The 19,187-nt window shown below is 41.8% G+C and overlaps 2 protein-coding genes across 48 annotated transcripts in view; one reads left to right on the top strand and one right to left on the bottom strand.

Annotated features, from left to right (window-relative positions):
* TCP11L1 (t-complex 11 like 1) overlaps positions 1 to 18,221 on the bottom strand; it is a 45,242-nt gene extending 27,021 nt beyond the window's left edge. For 14 of the 47 annotated variants that reach the window (XR_014069314.1, XR_014069316.1, XR_014069309.1 and 11 more), the window contains exons 1-5: positions 16,316 to 16,578; positions 13,246 to 13,432; positions 2,298 to 2,430; positions 995 to 1,115; positions 29 to 249 (exon numbers count right to left, since the gene is read on the bottom strand). Coding sequence is in view for 26 of the 47 variants with exons in the window: in XM_081543821.1 (XP_081399947.1) it covers positions 29 to 249; positions 995 to 1,115; positions 2,298 to 2,430; positions 13,246 to 13,408 (638 nt within the window). In the remaining 21 variants the exon portion in view is untranslated. Of the gene's footprint in view, positions 1 to 28; positions 250 to 994; positions 1,116 to 2,297; positions 2,431 to 6,444; positions 6,558 to 13,245; positions 13,433 to 14,329; positions 14,487 to 14,531; positions 14,631 to 15,614; positions 16,579 to 17,974 lie in introns of those variants that run through there. The other 33 variants (XR_014069310.1, XR_014069321.1, XR_014069320.1 and 30 more) reach the window with 14 other exon arrangements.
* Positions 14,593 to 19,187, top strand: part of LOC145525285 (uncharacterized) — an 11,405-nt gene continuing 6,810 nt past the window's right edge. Inside the window, exons 1-4 of the mRNA XM_081538082.1 lie at positions 14,593 to 14,611; positions 15,643 to 15,762; positions 15,906 to 16,467; positions 16,951 to 17,129. Coding sequence (XP_081394208.1) covers positions 14,593 to 14,611; positions 15,643 to 15,762; positions 15,906 to 16,467; positions 16,951 to 17,077 — 828 coding nt within the window. The 3' untranslated portion in view covers positions 17,078 to 17,129. The remainder of the gene's footprint in view (positions 14,612 to 15,642; positions 15,763 to 15,905; positions 16,468 to 16,950; positions 17,130 to 19,187) is intronic.

Here is a 19,187-nt window from a genome sequence, read left to right as displayed (position 1 = left end):
CTGAAGGTGATTAACACGAGACCCATACCTGAAAAGGGGCACTATTTCCTTAATGTCCTTTAGTTTCTTCACTTCCTCATCTCGCACAGGTGCACACAGCGTCCCCATCATGCCAATAATGAACTCTGCCAGCTTGGAAATGTCCAGGGCCCCATTCTCTGCCTCCTGCTTTATCAGATCCAGATCCAAGACTTCTGTTATCTGGTTTCTCAGTCTAGTGTGACCAGGCAGCAAGAAAGATAGGAGAGTCTACGAGAGAGCACAGTCAAGCTGTTCAAAGCTTCCCAGTCAGATGCCATTTTTTATTATATGTAAAGGAATTTACAATTATCCAAAAAAGGGCTTACCAATTGTTACTGTAATGGTGCACATACTTTAACCTCTTATTCAACAAATCTATAGGAAAACATGTTTACAAATCATTTAGACTAGCTATTTAAGCTTCCATTTAAGCTCTAGGTAGCAAGCAACTGGACACAGGAAGAAAAAACTATTAAAAGTGAAAAAAAAACCCCACATTAATTAATGTGAGCCTGTGAGCCAATGACAAATGGTAAATTCCACAGACATATTACTTCTTTGAGAAACTGTTGCTAAAGAGACTGCAAAAACAGTCCTACCCTCCACTTAATGCCTTCTTTATCTCAAAGTCCAAGTCACAATTTGGTCATTATATACTGAAAGTGTTCATATCTGTTAAGATTTGTATAAATCATCATATTTTATAAAATAACTTTTTTTCTTTAAGTAATTCTGTTTTTTAAAATCTGAACCTTTTTTCATTTATAAGGGTAATGCCCTCAGGTTATCATGGCTTGTTTGAAAGTTTTTAAAGGGCAGTAAGCCACAAATACACTAAATCCACATTTCAGCAAGCAATTTAAAATCTTCATCCTTCAATTTCTTTAAAGCCTTCTAGGTCACTAACACAGAGAGGTGGGATTAAAAACTCCTAACACACCAGGAAAGCACCACGACTTGCTCTTCGCCTCACCTCTTTGATCTCACCAACAAGCTTGATGGCCCGATCATATGTTGGGGGGACTTCACTTAGCTGGACACTCAAGCAATCCCAAAAAGCTTTATGGACAATATCCTTTACTCTCTTCTCCAAGCTGGAGGCAAATGGAAAAAAAGCAAATATCATTGTCTCAAATCACTCTCAAAAGCACAAATTCTATGCGTTTAGAGTGAGAAATTGTTTCAATTATTTGGATGAAGGAAAGAGTTTCCAGACATACTTAAACCAATCACATACCTTATTTTTAGTTAGTGATTTATTTCAATAAGTACCTTTCTTAATAAGTATTCTTTCAATGGAAAGAATAACTTTCATCTAGTTTGATAGGTGGTATTAGTCCAACGAACAGCCTGTACCAGTGCTATATGATAAAAATAATACTGGAAAGCTCAGATCTGTTCATTTAAGTTCCCTGATATCGGAAAATTTCCTAAGATGTTTATGATTAAGTAGTTTAAGACTTTAAACTCAAAGTTTTTTTCCTAAAATTATCCTATTCTCATGTGACATATGGGACAACTGTTTAATTAGCTACCAGCTTATAACAACTTACATATAACATTTCAGGAAAACCAGTCTTTATGTCATGAGAGCAAAACAAGTAATTCTTCACTAGGAACATGAAAAAGTGCTATCCTTGCAGAACATACAAGAAACGTTTGTAAAGTCCTATTTAGAAGCCTCACGTGGGAGACACTGTAGCTTGCTGACTCAGCAGTCACTGCTCTGTCAACAGAAACTCAAGTTTTTCATGGTACTTTCACAATTATAATGGGCAATGCTTTTTTTCCTTCTTGTGACAATCCATCTTTTAACAGTGTGTCTTAAAATCAATAGAATTTCAGATTCAATATAATATGGGCCAGGTGCTAGGTAGGGAGAGAGAATAAAGCATAGTCCTTGTCTCTGAGGAGTTTACAATCTGTGAAGAATGAAAGTGAACCAACAACTACAGTTCAGTGTGACAGGTACAAAGAAGAAATGAAGGAAACAGTGCTATGAACACACAAAAGGAGGCAGCTAAATTCTATGGACTGGGGAGACACTGACATGAAAGACTTCCATGGAAGACTTCCAGACCTTTTATTTACATTGTCAAGGATCAGTGGTCCTGAGATGCACTTTCAAACTCTGGTAATTCCAAGGATAAGGAATATTTTTTAGCAACATACAAAGGAAAAATATTTTAGAATATATACATCAAGTGAAGAAAATATTTCCAGAACTGGGAAATGGCAGTGTTCTACTAAACAAGATAACTCAGTAACCACCTTACCTGTCTTCTGGTAATTCAACTGGTTTAATCTGAAAGTCTCCATTTATAACAATCTCATGGGCTAGGGCCATGTTAGTGACTCCTTTCGCTGTCTCTAGAAGTTCTTCTACTGTCACAAGTCGAGGAGGACTAGCTGTAACAAAAGTCTAGTGTAAGAGGTTTGCTCCTCTAGATTAGGATTTTCTCCCAAATTGTTTTTATTAATTTTAGAAGGCAGTGGTTCTCCTACCAGCTAACAGCTAATAATTTCAGTTATGCCTCTACTTATGAAAATATTCTGGCAATTTCAAACAAGAGAATTGTACCTATTTCATATTCACTTTTTTCTTTTAACCTAGAATCCTAAAAGCAGAGATCATTTACGACACTCAAAACATCTTTTTTTTTCCCTTGGTAAAACTGGTCAATGGCAAATGATTACAATATATGAAAACTTAGAAAAACTTTTTAAAGTTACTGATTATCACTTTCCCAACAAGCTGAGAGTTTATTTTCTAATCCCCATGCCTCCTGTCCACCCTAAATGGAAAAAAAGACACCAGATTTAAGATCTCCTCTTTTGTTCCCATTAGCAGTTTACATCTTGCTCCGTCATTAACACTGTGCCATGAATGAAGTGAAATGAAGTCGTTCAGTGGTGTCCGACTCTTTGAGACCCCATGGACTGTAGCCCACCAGGCTCCCCCATCCATGGAATTTTCCAGGCAAGAGTACTGGAGTGGGTTGCCATTTCCTTCTCCAGGGGATCTTCCTGACCCAGATCTCGAACTCGGGTCTCCCGCATTGCAGGCAGACACTTTACCATCTGAGCCACCAGGGAAGCCCCTGGTGCCATGAATGAATCTCCCCAAATAAAAACAGCAATGAGTACTTTAGGGTGCCAGGTGCTGTTTAAACAATGCTAAAACTACTACTAGGATACTAGGGCAATATAAGAATTCAGAGATTGACAGATGAACAAATCAGAGGCTGTGTGACACAAGAATTTCTAGAATGCAGGCCCAACGAATCAAAAACCTCAGAGTTATGTTTGATTTCTCCCTTTCCACCACTGTTAGCCAGGTCCAGTGAGTTTTATTTCGGTATCACCTGTGGCAATACCCTCATAATGGGTTTCCGTTCTTCTCTTTCTTCTGATAAAGTTTGAGACTTATCTTCCAGAAAAAAAAAGCAAACTCTTCCTAAATCTCCCCAGGTGTTCCGAGCCAAGGAACATAGGGTAATTCCTACGCTTAAAGAGTCAATGATTAATACATGCATGTTTTTGGTATATCAATTATACCTTAATAAAAATGTTAAAAAAAAAAAGCCCATGACAGCGGGTCTTTAACTGATATCAGATCAGGGGGAAGCTTAGGCCGGCCCCGCTCCAGGTTTCTGATTTAGCCTGTAGGGCGGGGCTGGAGAACTGCATTTCTTATAAGATCCCACCTGATACTGATGGTCTCAGAAACCACACTCTGAAAAGCACTGGCCTGGAGGATGATTATATTAATTTTACACAGTGGTGATAAGATCTGGGCTTAAAATGGCACTGGTTTACACATGATTTAACAGCTGCAAAGATCTTGCTAGGTCACTGGAAAGTTATTTTCTCCCTCCTTTCCCTTTTTTCATTTGCTCACCAGAAAAAGGAATCAAATCTAAGAGCTGGTCATATCCTGTCTGGTAAAAATCTTTTTATTAGTCATGTAAGGGGAAGTTGAAAAACTTCACAAAATTCTTTTCAGCATTTTCAGAGAATATTAATAAAAATAATTAATAAAGTTGACTGTGTGGATATTAGTAAAATGCAATAAATATCTAAAATCAAGGCCCAACAGATCTTTTCAATTCTCAGTATTACTTAGCTGTCAATTTCTACCAAATTGATCTACTGATAAAATGAAATTCCAATCAAAACCCCAGCAAGGTTTTTGTTGAAATTGCCAGATGGACTCTTAAACTTGGTTAGAAATGCACAGGACTTAGACAGGTCACAACTATTTCGGAAAAGAAGACATTTGGAGGATTTGTACTAACTGATTTAAAGAAAAGCAACAATGATTAAGACAGCGGGGGGAATTCCCTGCTGGTCCAGTGGCTGGGACTCCATGCTTCCACTGCAGGGGACACAGGTTCCACCCCTGGTCGGGGAACTAAAATGCCACATGCCTCATGACGTTAAAGAAAAAAAACCAAAAAGACTGTGTGCGTCTGGCCTGACAAAAGATATTCAGATGAACTGAAGAGGGCAGAGGATCCCCAACTAGACTGGGACACACACATACGTATGTATGAAAAAAAGTAGTATTCCCTCAGTTGTGTCTGACTCTTTTGCCACCCATGGGCTATAGCCAGCCAAGCTCCTCTGTCCATGGGATTTTCTAGGCAAGAATACTGGAGTGTGTAGCCATTCCCTCGTCCAGGGAATCTTCTGGACCCAGGGATCGAACCCAGGTTTCCTGCACTGCAGGCAGATTCTTTACCATCTGAGCCACCAGGGAAGTACATATGTATATTTGTGGTCAATAAGGGAAGATTAGTTTTTTCATCAAATAGCGCTGAAACAATCAGAAATCTATACGTAAAAAAATGACCCTTGACCCTTACCTCAAATGATAAATAAAAACAAACTCAAAATGAGCTGCAAAGCTAAATATAAAAATTTAAACTATACAACTTCTAGGAGAAAACACAGGCCAAAATCTTTGCGATCTTGGATTAGGCAAAACAGGATACAAAAAGCTCAAAATACAAAAGAAAAAAAATTTATAAATTAAACTTAAAAGTTAAAACTTTTGCTCTGTGAAAGACTATATTAAGAAAATGAAAAGGCATGCCACAGATGGAAGAAAATATTTATAAAACAAGTATTGGATAAAGGACTTGTATCCAGAATATATAAAGAACTTTTAGAACTAAATAATAGAAGACAACCAGTACCAAATGGCAAAAGATCTCAACATTTCTACGAAGCAGATAAACAAATGGCCAGTCAGAGCATGAATGGTCAACATCATTACGATCATCATTAATCATAATGGAAATGCAAATCAAAACCAGACAGATATCACTATACACACCTACTAGATGAACCAAAATTAAAGAGAGTAATCCTACCAAGTGTTGGCACAGATTTGGAGTAACTGGAACTCTCATACATAAGTGGTAGGGATGCCAAATGATACAGTCACTTTGGAAAAGAGCCTCTTGGTTTCGCATAAAGTAAAACATACACTTACCATTTGATCTAGCAGCCTTGCTCATAGGTGTTAACCCAAGAAAATGGAGAACCTATGGCCATTTAAATATCTGTAGTCAAAAGCTCATAACCATCAAAATGTCCATAAACCTCAAAATGGATAAACAATTGTAGCATGACCTCACCATGGAATACTACTCAGCAATAAAAAAAGAACAAACTACTGACACATGCAACAACATGGACGAGTCTGAAAAGTATTTTCCCTGGGGAAAGAGCCAGAGACAAAAAACTACGTACAGACGAGTCCATTTAGATGAATCTATAAAAATGGCAACATTATAGTGACAGAAAGCAGAATAGGGCTGCTAAGGGCTGGGACTGGGGGAGTGGGGAAGATTCACTGCAAAGGGACACAAGAGAATATTGGGAAGTGATAGAAATACTCTAGCAGCTCATGATTGTGGTCGTAGTGACAAAACTGTACATGTATTGTCAAAACTCATCACTTAGAATTGGTGAATTTAGATTATACCTCAATAAAGTTAATTTAAAATTGTAAGGCACTCAGTAGGGATATGCGCGCGCGTGCTCTCTCTCTCTATATATATATATTTATATATATATACACACACACATTGTAGTAAATTTCTTCAGGACAGTATTTTCTGTTGCTACTTATCAGAAGATGGAGCTTTCACTGTGACATACTCAGTATCAGAACTCCACTGAGTTCTTTTACTTTTACAAAGAAATTCATAGACTGTCACCAGGGCTTCCAAGTTTTGTTTAAATCTTGGTTTTGCAAAAATATTCAAATGTCTGACCATCTTAAATTTATGAAAATCACAGAAACACACCAAGTTCTCTCATAAGTTTACTATATATTTTTTTCAACAATTTTATGCATTTGGGTAATTGATAAATTGGGTAATTTGATAAATAAGACAGTTAATACACTACCTGGTCATGAAATGCAGTGGACAGAGCAAGTCAGGAAGGAATTCAGCTCTCTCTAGACTTTGCAGAGTGTAACCCTTGAACAAGTCACTTAAATGTTTAAGGCTCACTGTTTCCTAATATGGAAAAAGAAGATAAGAAGACTGAAGGATGTTCTAGGAAAAACTGAGACTCTTTCCAGTTACAGGCAAGTGTGTCTTCATTGGTTTGGGCCTATGTGGGACAAAACAGCTTGTACCAAGTGCTGAGACCATGAGACAACCAGGAAGAAGTTTTCAGGACCTGTCCAAGTTAAAGGCTACTTAAAAATCAGACATTAATGGAGGGTGTTTGATCAAGAAAGATGCAATTCTAAGACATGACCAGGGTACATTACAGATCCACATGCATAGGAATTATTCACTGCATGCTAATCATAGGGTTGTGGGGTAGGTTTGTTGGGTTTTTTGTTTTTATTTTTGTTTTGAGAGTTCTCAAATTTACCAAGTTCATAAACGAGAGCTTATAAAGCCGCAATCTGTTGAACCACTCAGCTTCACCTTAATTTGTGAAGAGGACCTGTGAAGAGTTGTAACAAGAGCCATAATGAATGGTAAGGTTACATGTACTTCACCCTACAATTTATTTTACTATGTGACATAACACTAAAGCTCTCACTAAACTGTTATAGTGTTTGTACACTGATGCCCTGTTAGAGAAGCTAAGAACCACATGATGTTAATCATGCCCTTTCGGAGGTTGGTGAACAGATTCCCAAAATAAAATGAAGGTCTAATTCACATGGTCATACTCTCTACCTTTCTTTACTAAAGGTGTTCTAAGAGCTGGGAAGTCTATACACTCTGCAGAGATGCTTCCAGTCACACATGTGTAAATGGATGTCTACTGAAGGCAGGGGCAGATGTCACCCTAACAGCTACTGTAGGGAAAATGTAGTGAAGCAAAAGTAAAGCCTATCCAGCAAATACATTACACTGTGCTTGCGACAGTATCTTCCTCACTAGGCTGCAAGCTCCAGGAGGACCGTGAACGGGTGTACCTGTTTGGCTGCCGGATTCCTGCTACACAGTGTGCACCCAATCCACACTGACTGATTAACTGAATACAGAGACACCACAGGGCTTCACTGGTAGCTCAGCTGGTTAGGAATCCACCTGCAATCCCGGAGACCCCAGTTCGATTCCTGGGTTGGGAAGTTCTCCTGGAGAAGGGGAACTCCAGTATTCTTGGGCCTCCCTGGTGGCTCAGATGGTAAAGAATCTCCGCCTGCAATGCGGGAGACCTGGGTTCCATCCATGGGTTGGGAAGATCCCCTAGAGGGGGTATGGCAGTCCACTCCAGTATTCTTGCCTGGAGAATCCCCACGGACAGAGGAGGCTGGAGGGCTACAGTCCACGCAGTCACAAAGGAGTCGGAAACAATTGAGCGACTGAGCACAGCACAGAGACACCACAATTCAGTCTGGTCATGCACTTTAGAAATGTAGAATGCTGTGTCATCCATTTATCTAATAAATTTCACCAGGATCTGATTTAATAAACTAAAGTGCTAAATGGGAAATATTAACTGGAATAACAATTGATTTTTTTCATCTGAATATGGCATGTCTGATCAACTAGGTGATTAAACTTTGGAGCAGAAGGTGCTTTGTGAGCAGAGAATTAAAGAAGAAAAAAAAAAAACCTACAAAAAAATAAAATAAAATAAAATAATAATACAAATGAATCTGTATACAAAACAGACTCGGTGATACAGAAAAACAAACTTACAGTTACCAAAAGGGAAGTGGGGGATGGGATAAATTAGGAGTATGGAATTAACTCCTAATTAGGATAAATTAGGAGTATGGCTCAGATGGTAAAGAATCTACCTGCAATGTGGGAGACTTGGGTTCAGTCCCTGGGTTGCAAAGATCCCCTGGAGAAGGGAATGGCAACCCACTCCAGTATTCTCGCCTGGAGAATCCCAAGGACAGAGGAGCCTGGTGGGGCTACAGTCCATGGGGTTGCAAAGAGTCAGACACGACTGAAGCGTTTAACATACAACACATATGGAATTAACAGATACAAACTACTATACAAGCAACAAGGATTCACTATTTAGCACAGGGAACTATATTTAATACCTTGTAATAACTATCAAGGAAAATAACCTGAAACATATATATATATATAATGGACTCACTTGCTGGACACCTGAAACTAACAAAATATTGTACTAATAAATCAACTATACTTCAATTTTTAAAAAATCACCATTAGAATAAAAGGGTAATAATGGTGCAGGAAAGATCCACTGGTAAAGGCTAAAATTAGTGAGTTGAAGTTTAAGCAGAAACAGGATATTTGCAAAGTCACACAGTATTGCAGGGCTTTCCTAGTGGCTCAGCGGTAGAGAATCTGCCTGCCAATGCAGGAGATGCAGGTTCGATCCCTAGGTTAGGAAGATCTCTTAGAGAAGGAAATGGCACTCTAGCCACTCTAAGGCTTCCCTAGAGGCTGAGATAGTAAAGAATCCGCCGACAATGCAGGAGACCTGGGTTCAATCCCTGGGTCGGGAAGATCCCCTGGAGAAGGGAATGGCAACCCACTCCAGTATTCTTGCCTGGGAAATGTCATGGACAGAGGAACCTGGTGGGCTATAGTCCAAGGGGTCACAAAAGAGTCATGACTCAGTGACTAAACAGCAACAATAACAACACAAGTACTGTAAGTAGATAGGGTAGGTGGTCCCCAGACAAGAAGAACCAGGCATGATTTTCTTGATGTAAGAAGTCATTTTGACCTAAGCCACTTTATGATGTAAGCATGGCCACAATGCTTGCCCTTGAACAGATCTCAGTAATTCTGTAAGATAAACATTATGATCCGATATCTGATATCTTTGAGTTCTGTAGGAACTAAGGCCCCCACATTAAGGAGGAGGGTGACTACCTGCTGAGACGGGAGTCTGGTCAGAACTGAGGGATGTCACCACATTGACCTTTTCTGACCCTCCTGACTTCAACCAACAAGAGCTTCAGCTCTGGCAACCTTTATCCCAATTCCATGCAGAAGTCTCTGGTCAAGCTCCTTCATGAATATGAGGTACGCTTGGCTTAAAACTTCCCCAGTTTTGCTATTGAGGAAGACATTGCTTTGGAAAAGATCCCTGGTATTCTCCTTACTTGCTGCAAGTAATAAATCCTCCCTTTGACACACAAAAAATAAAGTACTTAGAAGCAGAGAAATTTATGGGAAACATTAAGTTACAGTTGACTGATCCTTACTCTAAGGATCTCTATGTTTAAAGAATTAATTCTTTTAGAATCAAATAACCACCTCGGATCAGTGCCAACCAATTCTGACAAGGCCAGCCATTTTTCCTTTTTGATATTCTGTATCAGCTATTAAACATTATGCACCCAAATTCCATCATGTGCAGGGTAAGCAGGTGAAGGTTTTCTCCCCACACCACCAAGCAATTCTTGGATACCAGACAAGTGTGCTGCAATTCTGACACTACCTACCTGGAGATAGCATCGGATTCCACAGGTTAAGGACACAGTCCTACAAGACTCTCCCCCATGACCCGCTTCAGAGGACAGTCCCAAGTCCAGGGTGTCATCTGTGCTTCTGACAGACCGGCTGTGGATGGGAAGTTCCAACAGCCCCTCACCCCCTTTTATTCAATTAATTTGCTGGAACAGCTCACAGAACTTACAGAAACATTTTACTTACTAGATTACTTGTTTATTATAAAAGGATGTAACTCAGAAACAGCCAAATACAAGAGATGCATAAGGCAAGGTACGGGGAAGCATGGTGCCAGTCCCCCGGTACCTCCATATCCTTACTAACTCAGAAGCTCTCTGAACCCCATCCTTCTGGGTTTTTCTCTTGGCTTCATTACATAGGCAAACTTGATTAAATAAATGGCCACTGGCAACTGTACAACCTCCAGCTCCTCTCTCCTGCCCAGAGGTGGGAGAGAGGGTTGGGTAGGATTGAAAGTTCCAACACTCTAATCTCAAGATTGAGTCCCCTTAGGTTAGGCTGTGCCTCATTAGCGTAACAAAAGACATCTTTCTAGCTCTCATCACTCAGGAAATTCCAGTAGTTTGGAAGTTCTGAGCCAGAAACTGGGATGAGAACCAAACATATATTTCCCATTATAAATTACAGCATCACAGTTACCAACAGTATTTCTACCCTTCAAACATTACTCTGTATTTTAATTTGCAAGTCTAAAGGCTATCTTTTCGCTTTTAATTTGTAGAACCCCAGATGTGATGCAGGGAAAGACTGAAGGCAGGAGGAGAAGGGAACGACAGAGGACGAGATGGTTGGATGGCATCACTGACTCAATGGACATGAATTTGAGTAAGCTCCGTGAGATGGTGAAGGACAGGGAAGCCTGGCGTGCTGCAGTCCATGGGGTAGCAGAACAAAGATGTGATTTTAGAGTTACTTTACAGCTTGGGAGAAATGTCTGCGGATAACTAATTTCATATTTTATAAATTCTTTTTTATGCTCTCTGCAAGCCTCCTGACCTGGTCCCCAGACTCTGGGGTTGTAGTTTTACCACTGGAGTCCACAGCCCTATTCCTACCTATTATTACAAGGAGAAAAGGGCAAGAAAGCCAGAAACAATATTGTCAGTCTTTGATTTTAAACCTCATTTTGATATGGAACTGTGAGAATTTAATGAAAGCTTTTCTGACCTTCCTAGAAAAATATATATACACAGACATGTTGATACACCTTTTTGACTGTTCCTGGATTCCCCAACACTTGATCATGGGTCTCAGGATAAGCTGCCTTAAGGACATAACTACATACAATGTCAACTAATATAGTCTAGTGCTGGCTTGACATTAATTTGGAATCATGCCATCAGATTGACAGGATGCCAAAGGCAAGGCCGTTAATCAAAGAACTGAAGATTCTAATCCAAAGAAGTACAAAGGTACTTCTTTACCAGAAACTGTAAGTGATAAAACTACCATACTGGCCATCAACATCCACATTACAGCCATCTCCTGGGTTTCTTTTTTTTTTTTTTTTTGGAAAGAAGCTGAGAAATATTTATTGACAGAAAAAGAAGATAACATCAGAAAAAAAAATATTTTAAATCAAAAGTACAATAGGAATCAGTATCCAATACTAGTGAAGCATTAACAAAGTGTTATAACATTGTAAAGTGGTAAAAGTATTAGTTGCTCAGTTGTGTCTGATTCTTTGTGACCCCATGGACTATAGCCCACCAGGCTCCTCTACCATGGGATTCTCCAGGCAAGAATACTGGAGTGGGTTGCCATGCCCTTCTCCAACTCCTGGGTTTCTTAAAATGCAACAGATGAGGGAACTTTCTGGTGGTCCAGTGGGTAGGCTCTGCACTTGCACTGCCAAGGATGTCAGGTCCCTGGCTGGGGAACTAAGAACCCACAAGTCACATGACATGGCCAAAAAAATTTCTTTTTAATAATAAATAAATAAATGCAATGTTAGTAGCAGTAGTACTAACAACTTGTGTTTATTGAGCATTTATTATATGCAGACACTGTTGTAAGAGCTTTATATGAATTCATTTAGTCTTTACAATGACCCTAAGAGATAAGCATATTTTCCCTCCTTTTAAAAATGAGAAAACAGAAGCTAACTATACACATTGGAGACAAGGCATAACACAACCACGTTAGACTGTTATTAACAGCATGTTTTCTTCCCTGAATACAATGTGACCTGAAAAGTGAAAGCGAAGTCGCTCAATCTTGTCCGACTCTTTGCGACCCCATGGACTGCAGCCCACCAGGCTCCTCCATCCATTGGATTTTCCAGGCAAGAATACTGGAGTGGGTTGCCATTTCCTTCTCCAGGAGATCTTCCCGACCCAGGGATTGAACCCGGGTCTCCTGCCTTGTAGGCAGACGCTTTACCATCTGAGCCACTGGGGAAGCCAGTGACCTAGTAGTATATTTATAAAAATCTATTCAGTGATAAACTACAATAAAATGGGGTCCACCAATGTCTGCTTTAAGAATATCATGTTGACTAATAAATTACCTGGGAGGGCCTTTTATCATTTTAATAGAAACACACCTTAAACTCCCAAATGCTTGTACTTTTTCCAAACATGAAGGATTACTGATCATTTGTACTTTAAAGAGATAGTATCAACACTGACATTCTTAGACCGTGACTATCCCTCTTAAAACTTTCATTTTTGGACTCACTTCAAAAACCCTGAGTATTCCTAATAAAAGACATGAGTTGGAGCATCTGCTGGGAATACTTGCGGAAATTGCCATCCTCTCATTGGCGAGGCCCGCTTCCTGCCAGGCATCTGAAGTGACTTCACCACACACAGTTAGCACACTGAATCCCCTCAGCCTGGTGGGAACGAGGCCCCCAGGCAGTGAAGTTAGGGTGTGGTGAACTCACAGTCAAAAACATTTTTTTTTTAACCTGCACAAGCACAGACCTGGCTAGAACTTTTCAAAACGCTCTTAATTAAAGCTGCAATTTTCACTCCACCCTCCTATTTCTCAGAGCATTTCAGACAAATTGGAATGTCACTGAGGCTGGAGGAAAACAGCAATATTCCGAACATTATTCTAAAATGTGAGCTTCTCATGCAATTGAAAATCCATAAGTGACTGGGCAGTTAGTTGTGAAACGGTTACTACAGTTAAATGCTAATTATTGGCAATTCTATCATACTGTTAGAACCTAGCTCAGGGCCACATATACAAGGAAGGATAATAAAAATATCATCTAAAAACAATGAAGATAATGCTTCTAACCAAAGCCAAATGTGCTTACAGTGAGGTCTTTGCACTCTTTGGGTGCTTGGAGAGCCCGACTTTATTTTTTTCTGTAAAACTTCATCAGAACTTTCCACAGCATCTTCAAGGCCTTGCTCAGAATCACTTGATTTTGATTTTCCTGCTTCGTTTATATTGGACTTGTCAAGGTTTTCAGACATTCTCAATTAAGTTCATTCACTTTCCTAGAGGGAAAAAAAAAAATGAACCAAGATATTCTTGCTCTGACACTAACTGGCAGTGTGACTCTAAGCCAATAATTTAATCTCTTTGGGTTTCAGATTTCTCACCTGTAAAATAAATGGGCTTGCTAAGACCTTATCCTTATCCCACTATAATATTCTACTTTCATGATTAAACAGATCACCTGTAAAATGACACTTGTAACTGTCAAATTCATGGACCTATACTTCACAGAATAACAAGTTCAAATATTTTGTCCCAATCTGAGTACCTTTCACGAGAACATGGCCTTAACACTATAAACTGCCTGCTTGTATTTTAATCAAACAGTGATTTAATTCTTAAATTCTTTCATTCCTGAGAGCTGAAAGGAAGACTCTGGAAATAATGCTTTTCATCAGCATTCAAAGTAAATATACACTGGACTGAGAAATTGGTTCCTCGATCCTATTATGTGGATAAGACACCTGGGGATGACAAATAGAAGGCAGAATCTCATGAAGCATTTAAGAAAAATGTGTGGGGCAAATATTTTTATTAGTCCCATGCCAGTCAGCAGGAAAAGATGGTGAGTAAAGTAGGAAGTTGCAAACCACTGTAATGTATGTGGTTGGGTGGGGTGTTAACTGCCTTAGGTGCTGATTAGAGAGCACTAACACTTACCATGTTGGTAAAGGCCTGGAACATTAACCTCTTATTTACTATAAATGTTTTTTATCAAGTTTTTTTTCCCTAATTTTTTTATTGAGTTCTTTATTCCTAATGGGCTTCCTAGTAAAGGAAAAGACAGACACAATGTTTTCTGCATTTATAATACTGAAAATAATTAGCATTTGTACTCGTAGCACTTCAAGATCACAAAAGATTTTCATAAGCACTAATTAGACTTTACTACACACCTGGGAGGTAATCCAAGGCTCAAAAGAAATGTTGACCATTTTCAGGAGGTTTGGCAGACTCTTTTCTGCACATTAGAAGAATCATTTGATATAATTATCTGAACATCAAATCAGCCCATTAAATAGAATGAAGCTACTGGAACTGACATTTTCAGGCCTGTATTATTAATACAAAGGTTGCTTTAATGTCATTCCTTTTTACCTTCCAGCATCCCACTCCAGACACCCATCTCCTCTGTCCTAAATCCTGTCTGGCTCTGGAAATGCTCCAAGAACCAAAAGGTAACATTACCAGCATCTCCTACGAGAAAGGACAAACAAAAACACTTCTAATTTTATCCTCTTCACATGCTGGGAATGAGCTGAGGATGAAGTAACTCATTCTGTGCAATAAGGAGAAGAAGCAGGATTTCCAGGTCTTTAATATTCAGTTTAGTAAACTAACCCATCCTTGTAAGATTTGGTTCAAGACCTATCCCTTCCCAGGTCACTTGCCCAACCTCACCAGTGTTTGTTCCTTTCTCTGAAGGCCTGTAGGGATGGATGTTAGACATCTGGCATTCATCACTGCCTTAAAGCCAACTCAAAATATGCTAATTTAAATAGGAATAGAAGGATGAAAAGGCATGGTTGAGAGGGGGAGAGAGACATTCTTACAAGGAAATACAGTTAATCTTAAGCCTTAATGGCATTATGAAATCACTAAGCAGGAGAAACTAATTCTTCCCGGAAGGAGGTTGGGATAACCTTCCCAGAAAAGGTGACATTTGAGCCTGTCTTTTCGAAAAGAGTAGGATTTCACTCAGTTAAAACACATTTGGAGGGAATTCCCTGGCGGTCCAGTGGTTAAGGACTAGGCACTTTCACTGCAAGGGGCCTTTGTTGGGGAACTACAAAGCCATGCGGGTGCAGCCAAAAAAAAAAAAAAAAATCAAACACAAAACATCTGGAGGAAGAGAGGAGGTGAAAAAGGGGGCGTTTCACTTAAAGGGCACAAGCGAAGGCAAATGAAAATAAGCAGAACAAGCAGCAGGTGACAAAGGAGCGACTAGTTGGGGTCAGATCGTAAAACTGCTAGTTCTTCTTAAAAAAAAAAAAAAACCCCAAAAAACTCTTCACTTACATTTTTAACTTCTTACAGGCCAGACCAACCACATTCCCCAGATATGCTCCACACATATAAGTATATCCCCCGAACAGATACCCACTAAGTATCTACTGATAGCTGTGTCATCTATTTAAAGCCAGTTTATGCGGGAGGGCTGGGCGTTGGTCTCAGACATACCTGGGTTCCAATTCTGGCTCTTTACTAGCTGTGTTAACTTCCGTTTCCTTATCTGTAAAACGCAGCTACCTACCTCCTGGGTTTGGGGGAAGTGTCAACGACAGAGCGTGCATAACGACAGCTGGTGCACCACCGGCTTCCAAAAATGGTAACTATAATTACCGGGCTATATAGGATGCAGCGAGGAACCATTTAACTGCGTGCAGTGTGCTCATTCATTCAACAATCCCAACTCCTGCCATGCCTAAAAAGGGAACCGAGGGTAGGAGGATCCTCGCACTTGCCGTGAAGACTGTCTGAGCCTCACGCCGAGCCCAAGCTGCTCTCAAGAGCCTTCCCGGGAGAAAGGGTCTTTCAGCAAAAGCAAGGAGCTCTGTCCAACGCCGGCGAGAAACCCTTTCTCCAGCACTCGGCGCCACGCACGCCCAGCGTCCGGATTCCGTTGTAAACAACTGTTTGGGCCGGAGAGGGAGTGGCCGGGCCGGGAGCTAGCGAGGCGCGCCTGGAGGGTGGCCTCGAGGGGTGGGACAAAGGCCGCGCTAAGCCTGAACCTGGCCGCTGTGTCTGCCTCTTCCTCGCCTCCACCCGACATCACTGGGACCCGATCGACGGAAAACGGCGAAGCAATGCCTGCAAGCTCGACCTCGTTCCTCGCGTGCGGGCTTCGCAGCGCTGCCAGCCTGCGCATCCGCTTCCCTCACCTGCTGCGGAGCGGGCGTCTTCCCTCCTGCCGCTCGGCCGGGGATCTGGCGGAGGCGGGGAGGATGCGCGGCGGGCAGGGCCTGTTCAACCTCTGCCCCTCGGAGGCCGCATCCCTCGCTGCGCTGCGAGCGGTCCTCCCCGCCGGGCTCGGGTGGGTAGCGGCCAGCGCGGCGGCTCCACAGGGTCGCGTAGAGGGAGGGAGCACTCAGCCGGGAGGCGCCTGTCCCACGTAGGGCGTCGCCATGTTCCCTGACGGGAAGGCGGGAGGCGCGGCCGGGTGCCGGTTGAGGGGGCTCAGGGGGCTGTGACTCGGAGCCGGGAGGCCCCCGCCCCACAGAGGGCGGCGCCATGTTCCTGTACGGAAAGACGGGAGGCGGGAGAGTCGGCGCGGAGGCAGTCGAGGAAAGCGAAAGGATTGGCTGTTTCGGTGCAAAGCTCTCCCCGCCCTGGTTTTCAAATTTAAATATTACATCATGGTTTATAGCCACGTTATTTGTTCCCCTCCCCTCCTTTTGGTTGTTAAAAAAAAAATCATGCCCACCACCTGGATGGCCAAGTTTCATTTTAACGGCACAGATTCGATTTGGTTTGAGTCACCTCTTTCATCTAAGCGGCCGCTACACTTTGTCGACAGGAAGAGCGAGACCTTCGCCCTGAAAAGATGGAAGGCAAGGAGGCAAAGACGTCTCACGAGGGTTCAACTCGGTCTAGAGAGCTCAGAAACACAACACTCAGCATTTTATGTGCCATCTGTAATCTAGAAAGGAAACACCGTGTTAAGACAAGCTTGTTTGGAAGCCTCCTTCAAAACAGGTACCCGGGCCGTGGCTGTCGCAGCCCTGAACAGTTGCTGATCCAAGAAAACCATGCTTTTCTCAGCCTGTATAGTAAGAAAGCAAACTAAACGAATAGAAATAGTTGTGCGGGGGGGGGGCTAATCTTCAAAAGTAAAAGCTCCCTAACTTTTATCTGTTCTTTTGTAAAATGCTTTTAAGAATGAACATCAAACATGGGTGCCTTAAAATGAAGGTAACAATCAAGCCTCCTACCTGCAGCCTATAAACTTGTTAAATAACTGGAACAAAACAAGATGGAGTAGAATTAGGAGTTGCTTTCAAACGCCACTTCTAAATAGGTCACACGTGGGCAGTTATTCCTAAAGTATTGAAGACTGTGTGCAATAATGCAACACCCTTAAGCCATTCATTAACTATATTAAAGTAAGAGTTTTTCCTGAAACACAGTTCTCAGAAGAGGATTCACTTTGAGGGGGAGGGAGGTGCCATAAGATATTAACTGACACTAAGATTTAGGAAGGAAACATTCAGTTCTCACTTCAGAGTCTAGACGAATATACTTTTTGGTGTTGTTCAGTTGCTAAGGTGACTCTTTATGACCCCTTGGACGGCAGCATGCCAGGCCTCTGTCCTCCACTATCTCCCAGAGTTTGCTCAATTCATGTCCATTAGTTGGTAATGCTGTATAACCACTGCATCCTCTGCCACCCCTCCTCTTTTTGCCTTCAATCTTTCCCAACATCAGGGTCTTTTCCAATGAGTCAGCTCTTCGCATCAGGTGGCCAAAGTATTGAAGCTTCAGCATCAGTCCTTCCAATATACCATAGTCTCTAGATTAGCTGTTCCCAACTCTGACCTCACCTTAGAATCTCCTGGGGTGGGAGCGGGGGTGGGTGGAGGGTGGATGTTTTCTAAAGCTATCATCTGAAACACAGAGGGGTGGGGTGGGGGGTGATGCCAGGCAAGAATTCTTAAGCTTCCCAGGGGATTCTAAGAGGCAGCCAGGCTAAAACCACCTTCCTAGAGATGTCCTGGAGGTGGGGGCACCTCCAGGTCCCAAGTGAGAGTCCCCCACCTTCCTTGAAGCATTTCGTGCGTGTGTGTCCTCAGTCAAACTTCAGTCGTGTTCAACCTTTGTGACCCCATGGACTGTAGCCCGCCAGGCTCCTCTGTCCGTGGGCTTCTCCAGGCAAGAATACTGGAGTGGGTTGCCATGCCTTCCTTCATTAGTATAAACAATTTTCTCATGTGGAGAGGATGCTGCAGCACCACTGATTTGACTTGGATGGCTTCTCATCTTTTGATATATTTTGAATTGTCTCCTTTAAATACTAAAAAACATTAACACATGTTCCAGTTTGCTTTTTGGCTACACAAACTGGAAACTCAAACTACCTCAAGGTAAAGGGAGTTCACTGCCAGGTTACCTAGGGTTTGGCTGCCGCTCTGGTGATTGGTACTATTCCACCATCTCCCCAGGACACACAGGATCTCTCTCAATCACCTCCTACTTCTTGCTGCATTCAGCGTCACTCATCTCTCTACACTACACACTAGCTTGCTTCTTTTTTTAGTCACTGCTCCTTCATAAATTAATTTCTCTATTTAGAACTTGATCAGCCAAGCTGATTTTTTTCCATAGTCTCATTAGCCTCTGGGTAGACTGTCTGGATCAGGGCTTAAAAGTGAAAGTCGCTCAGTTGTGTCCGAGTCTTTGTGACCCCATGTACTATACAGTCCGTGGAATTCTCCAGACCAGAATACTGGAGTGGGTAGCCTTTCCCTTCTCCAGGGGATCTTCCCAACCCAGGGATCAAACCCAGGTCTCCCCCATTGCAGGCGGATTCTTTACCAGCTGAGCCACTAGAAAAGCCCTTCAGATCAGGGCTTAGCCGTGGGCTACTGAGCTAGAGTGGACGGGAAGCTCACAGCCACCTAGACATCAGGTGTTTAAATGGGGATGGATTCCCTAGAGGGCATTATGGATGAGTGAATAAGAGCAAGCAGCAAATAACAGCTGACAGCTCCAGTGCGGCCAGAAGGCTGTCCAAGGCATTTAGGGTAGCACCCGACC

Source organism: Giraffa tippelskirchi, chromosome 11 (genome assembly GCF_054371585.1).
Source record: "Giraffa tippelskirchi isolate mGirTip1 chromosome 11, T2T-mGirTip1v1.2.pri, whole genome shotgun sequence".
Lineage (NCBI taxonomy): Eukaryota > Metazoa > Chordata > Mammalia > Artiodactyla > Giraffidae > Giraffa > Giraffa tippelskirchi.
This window is presented reverse-complemented; position numbering and strand designations above follow the sequence as displayed.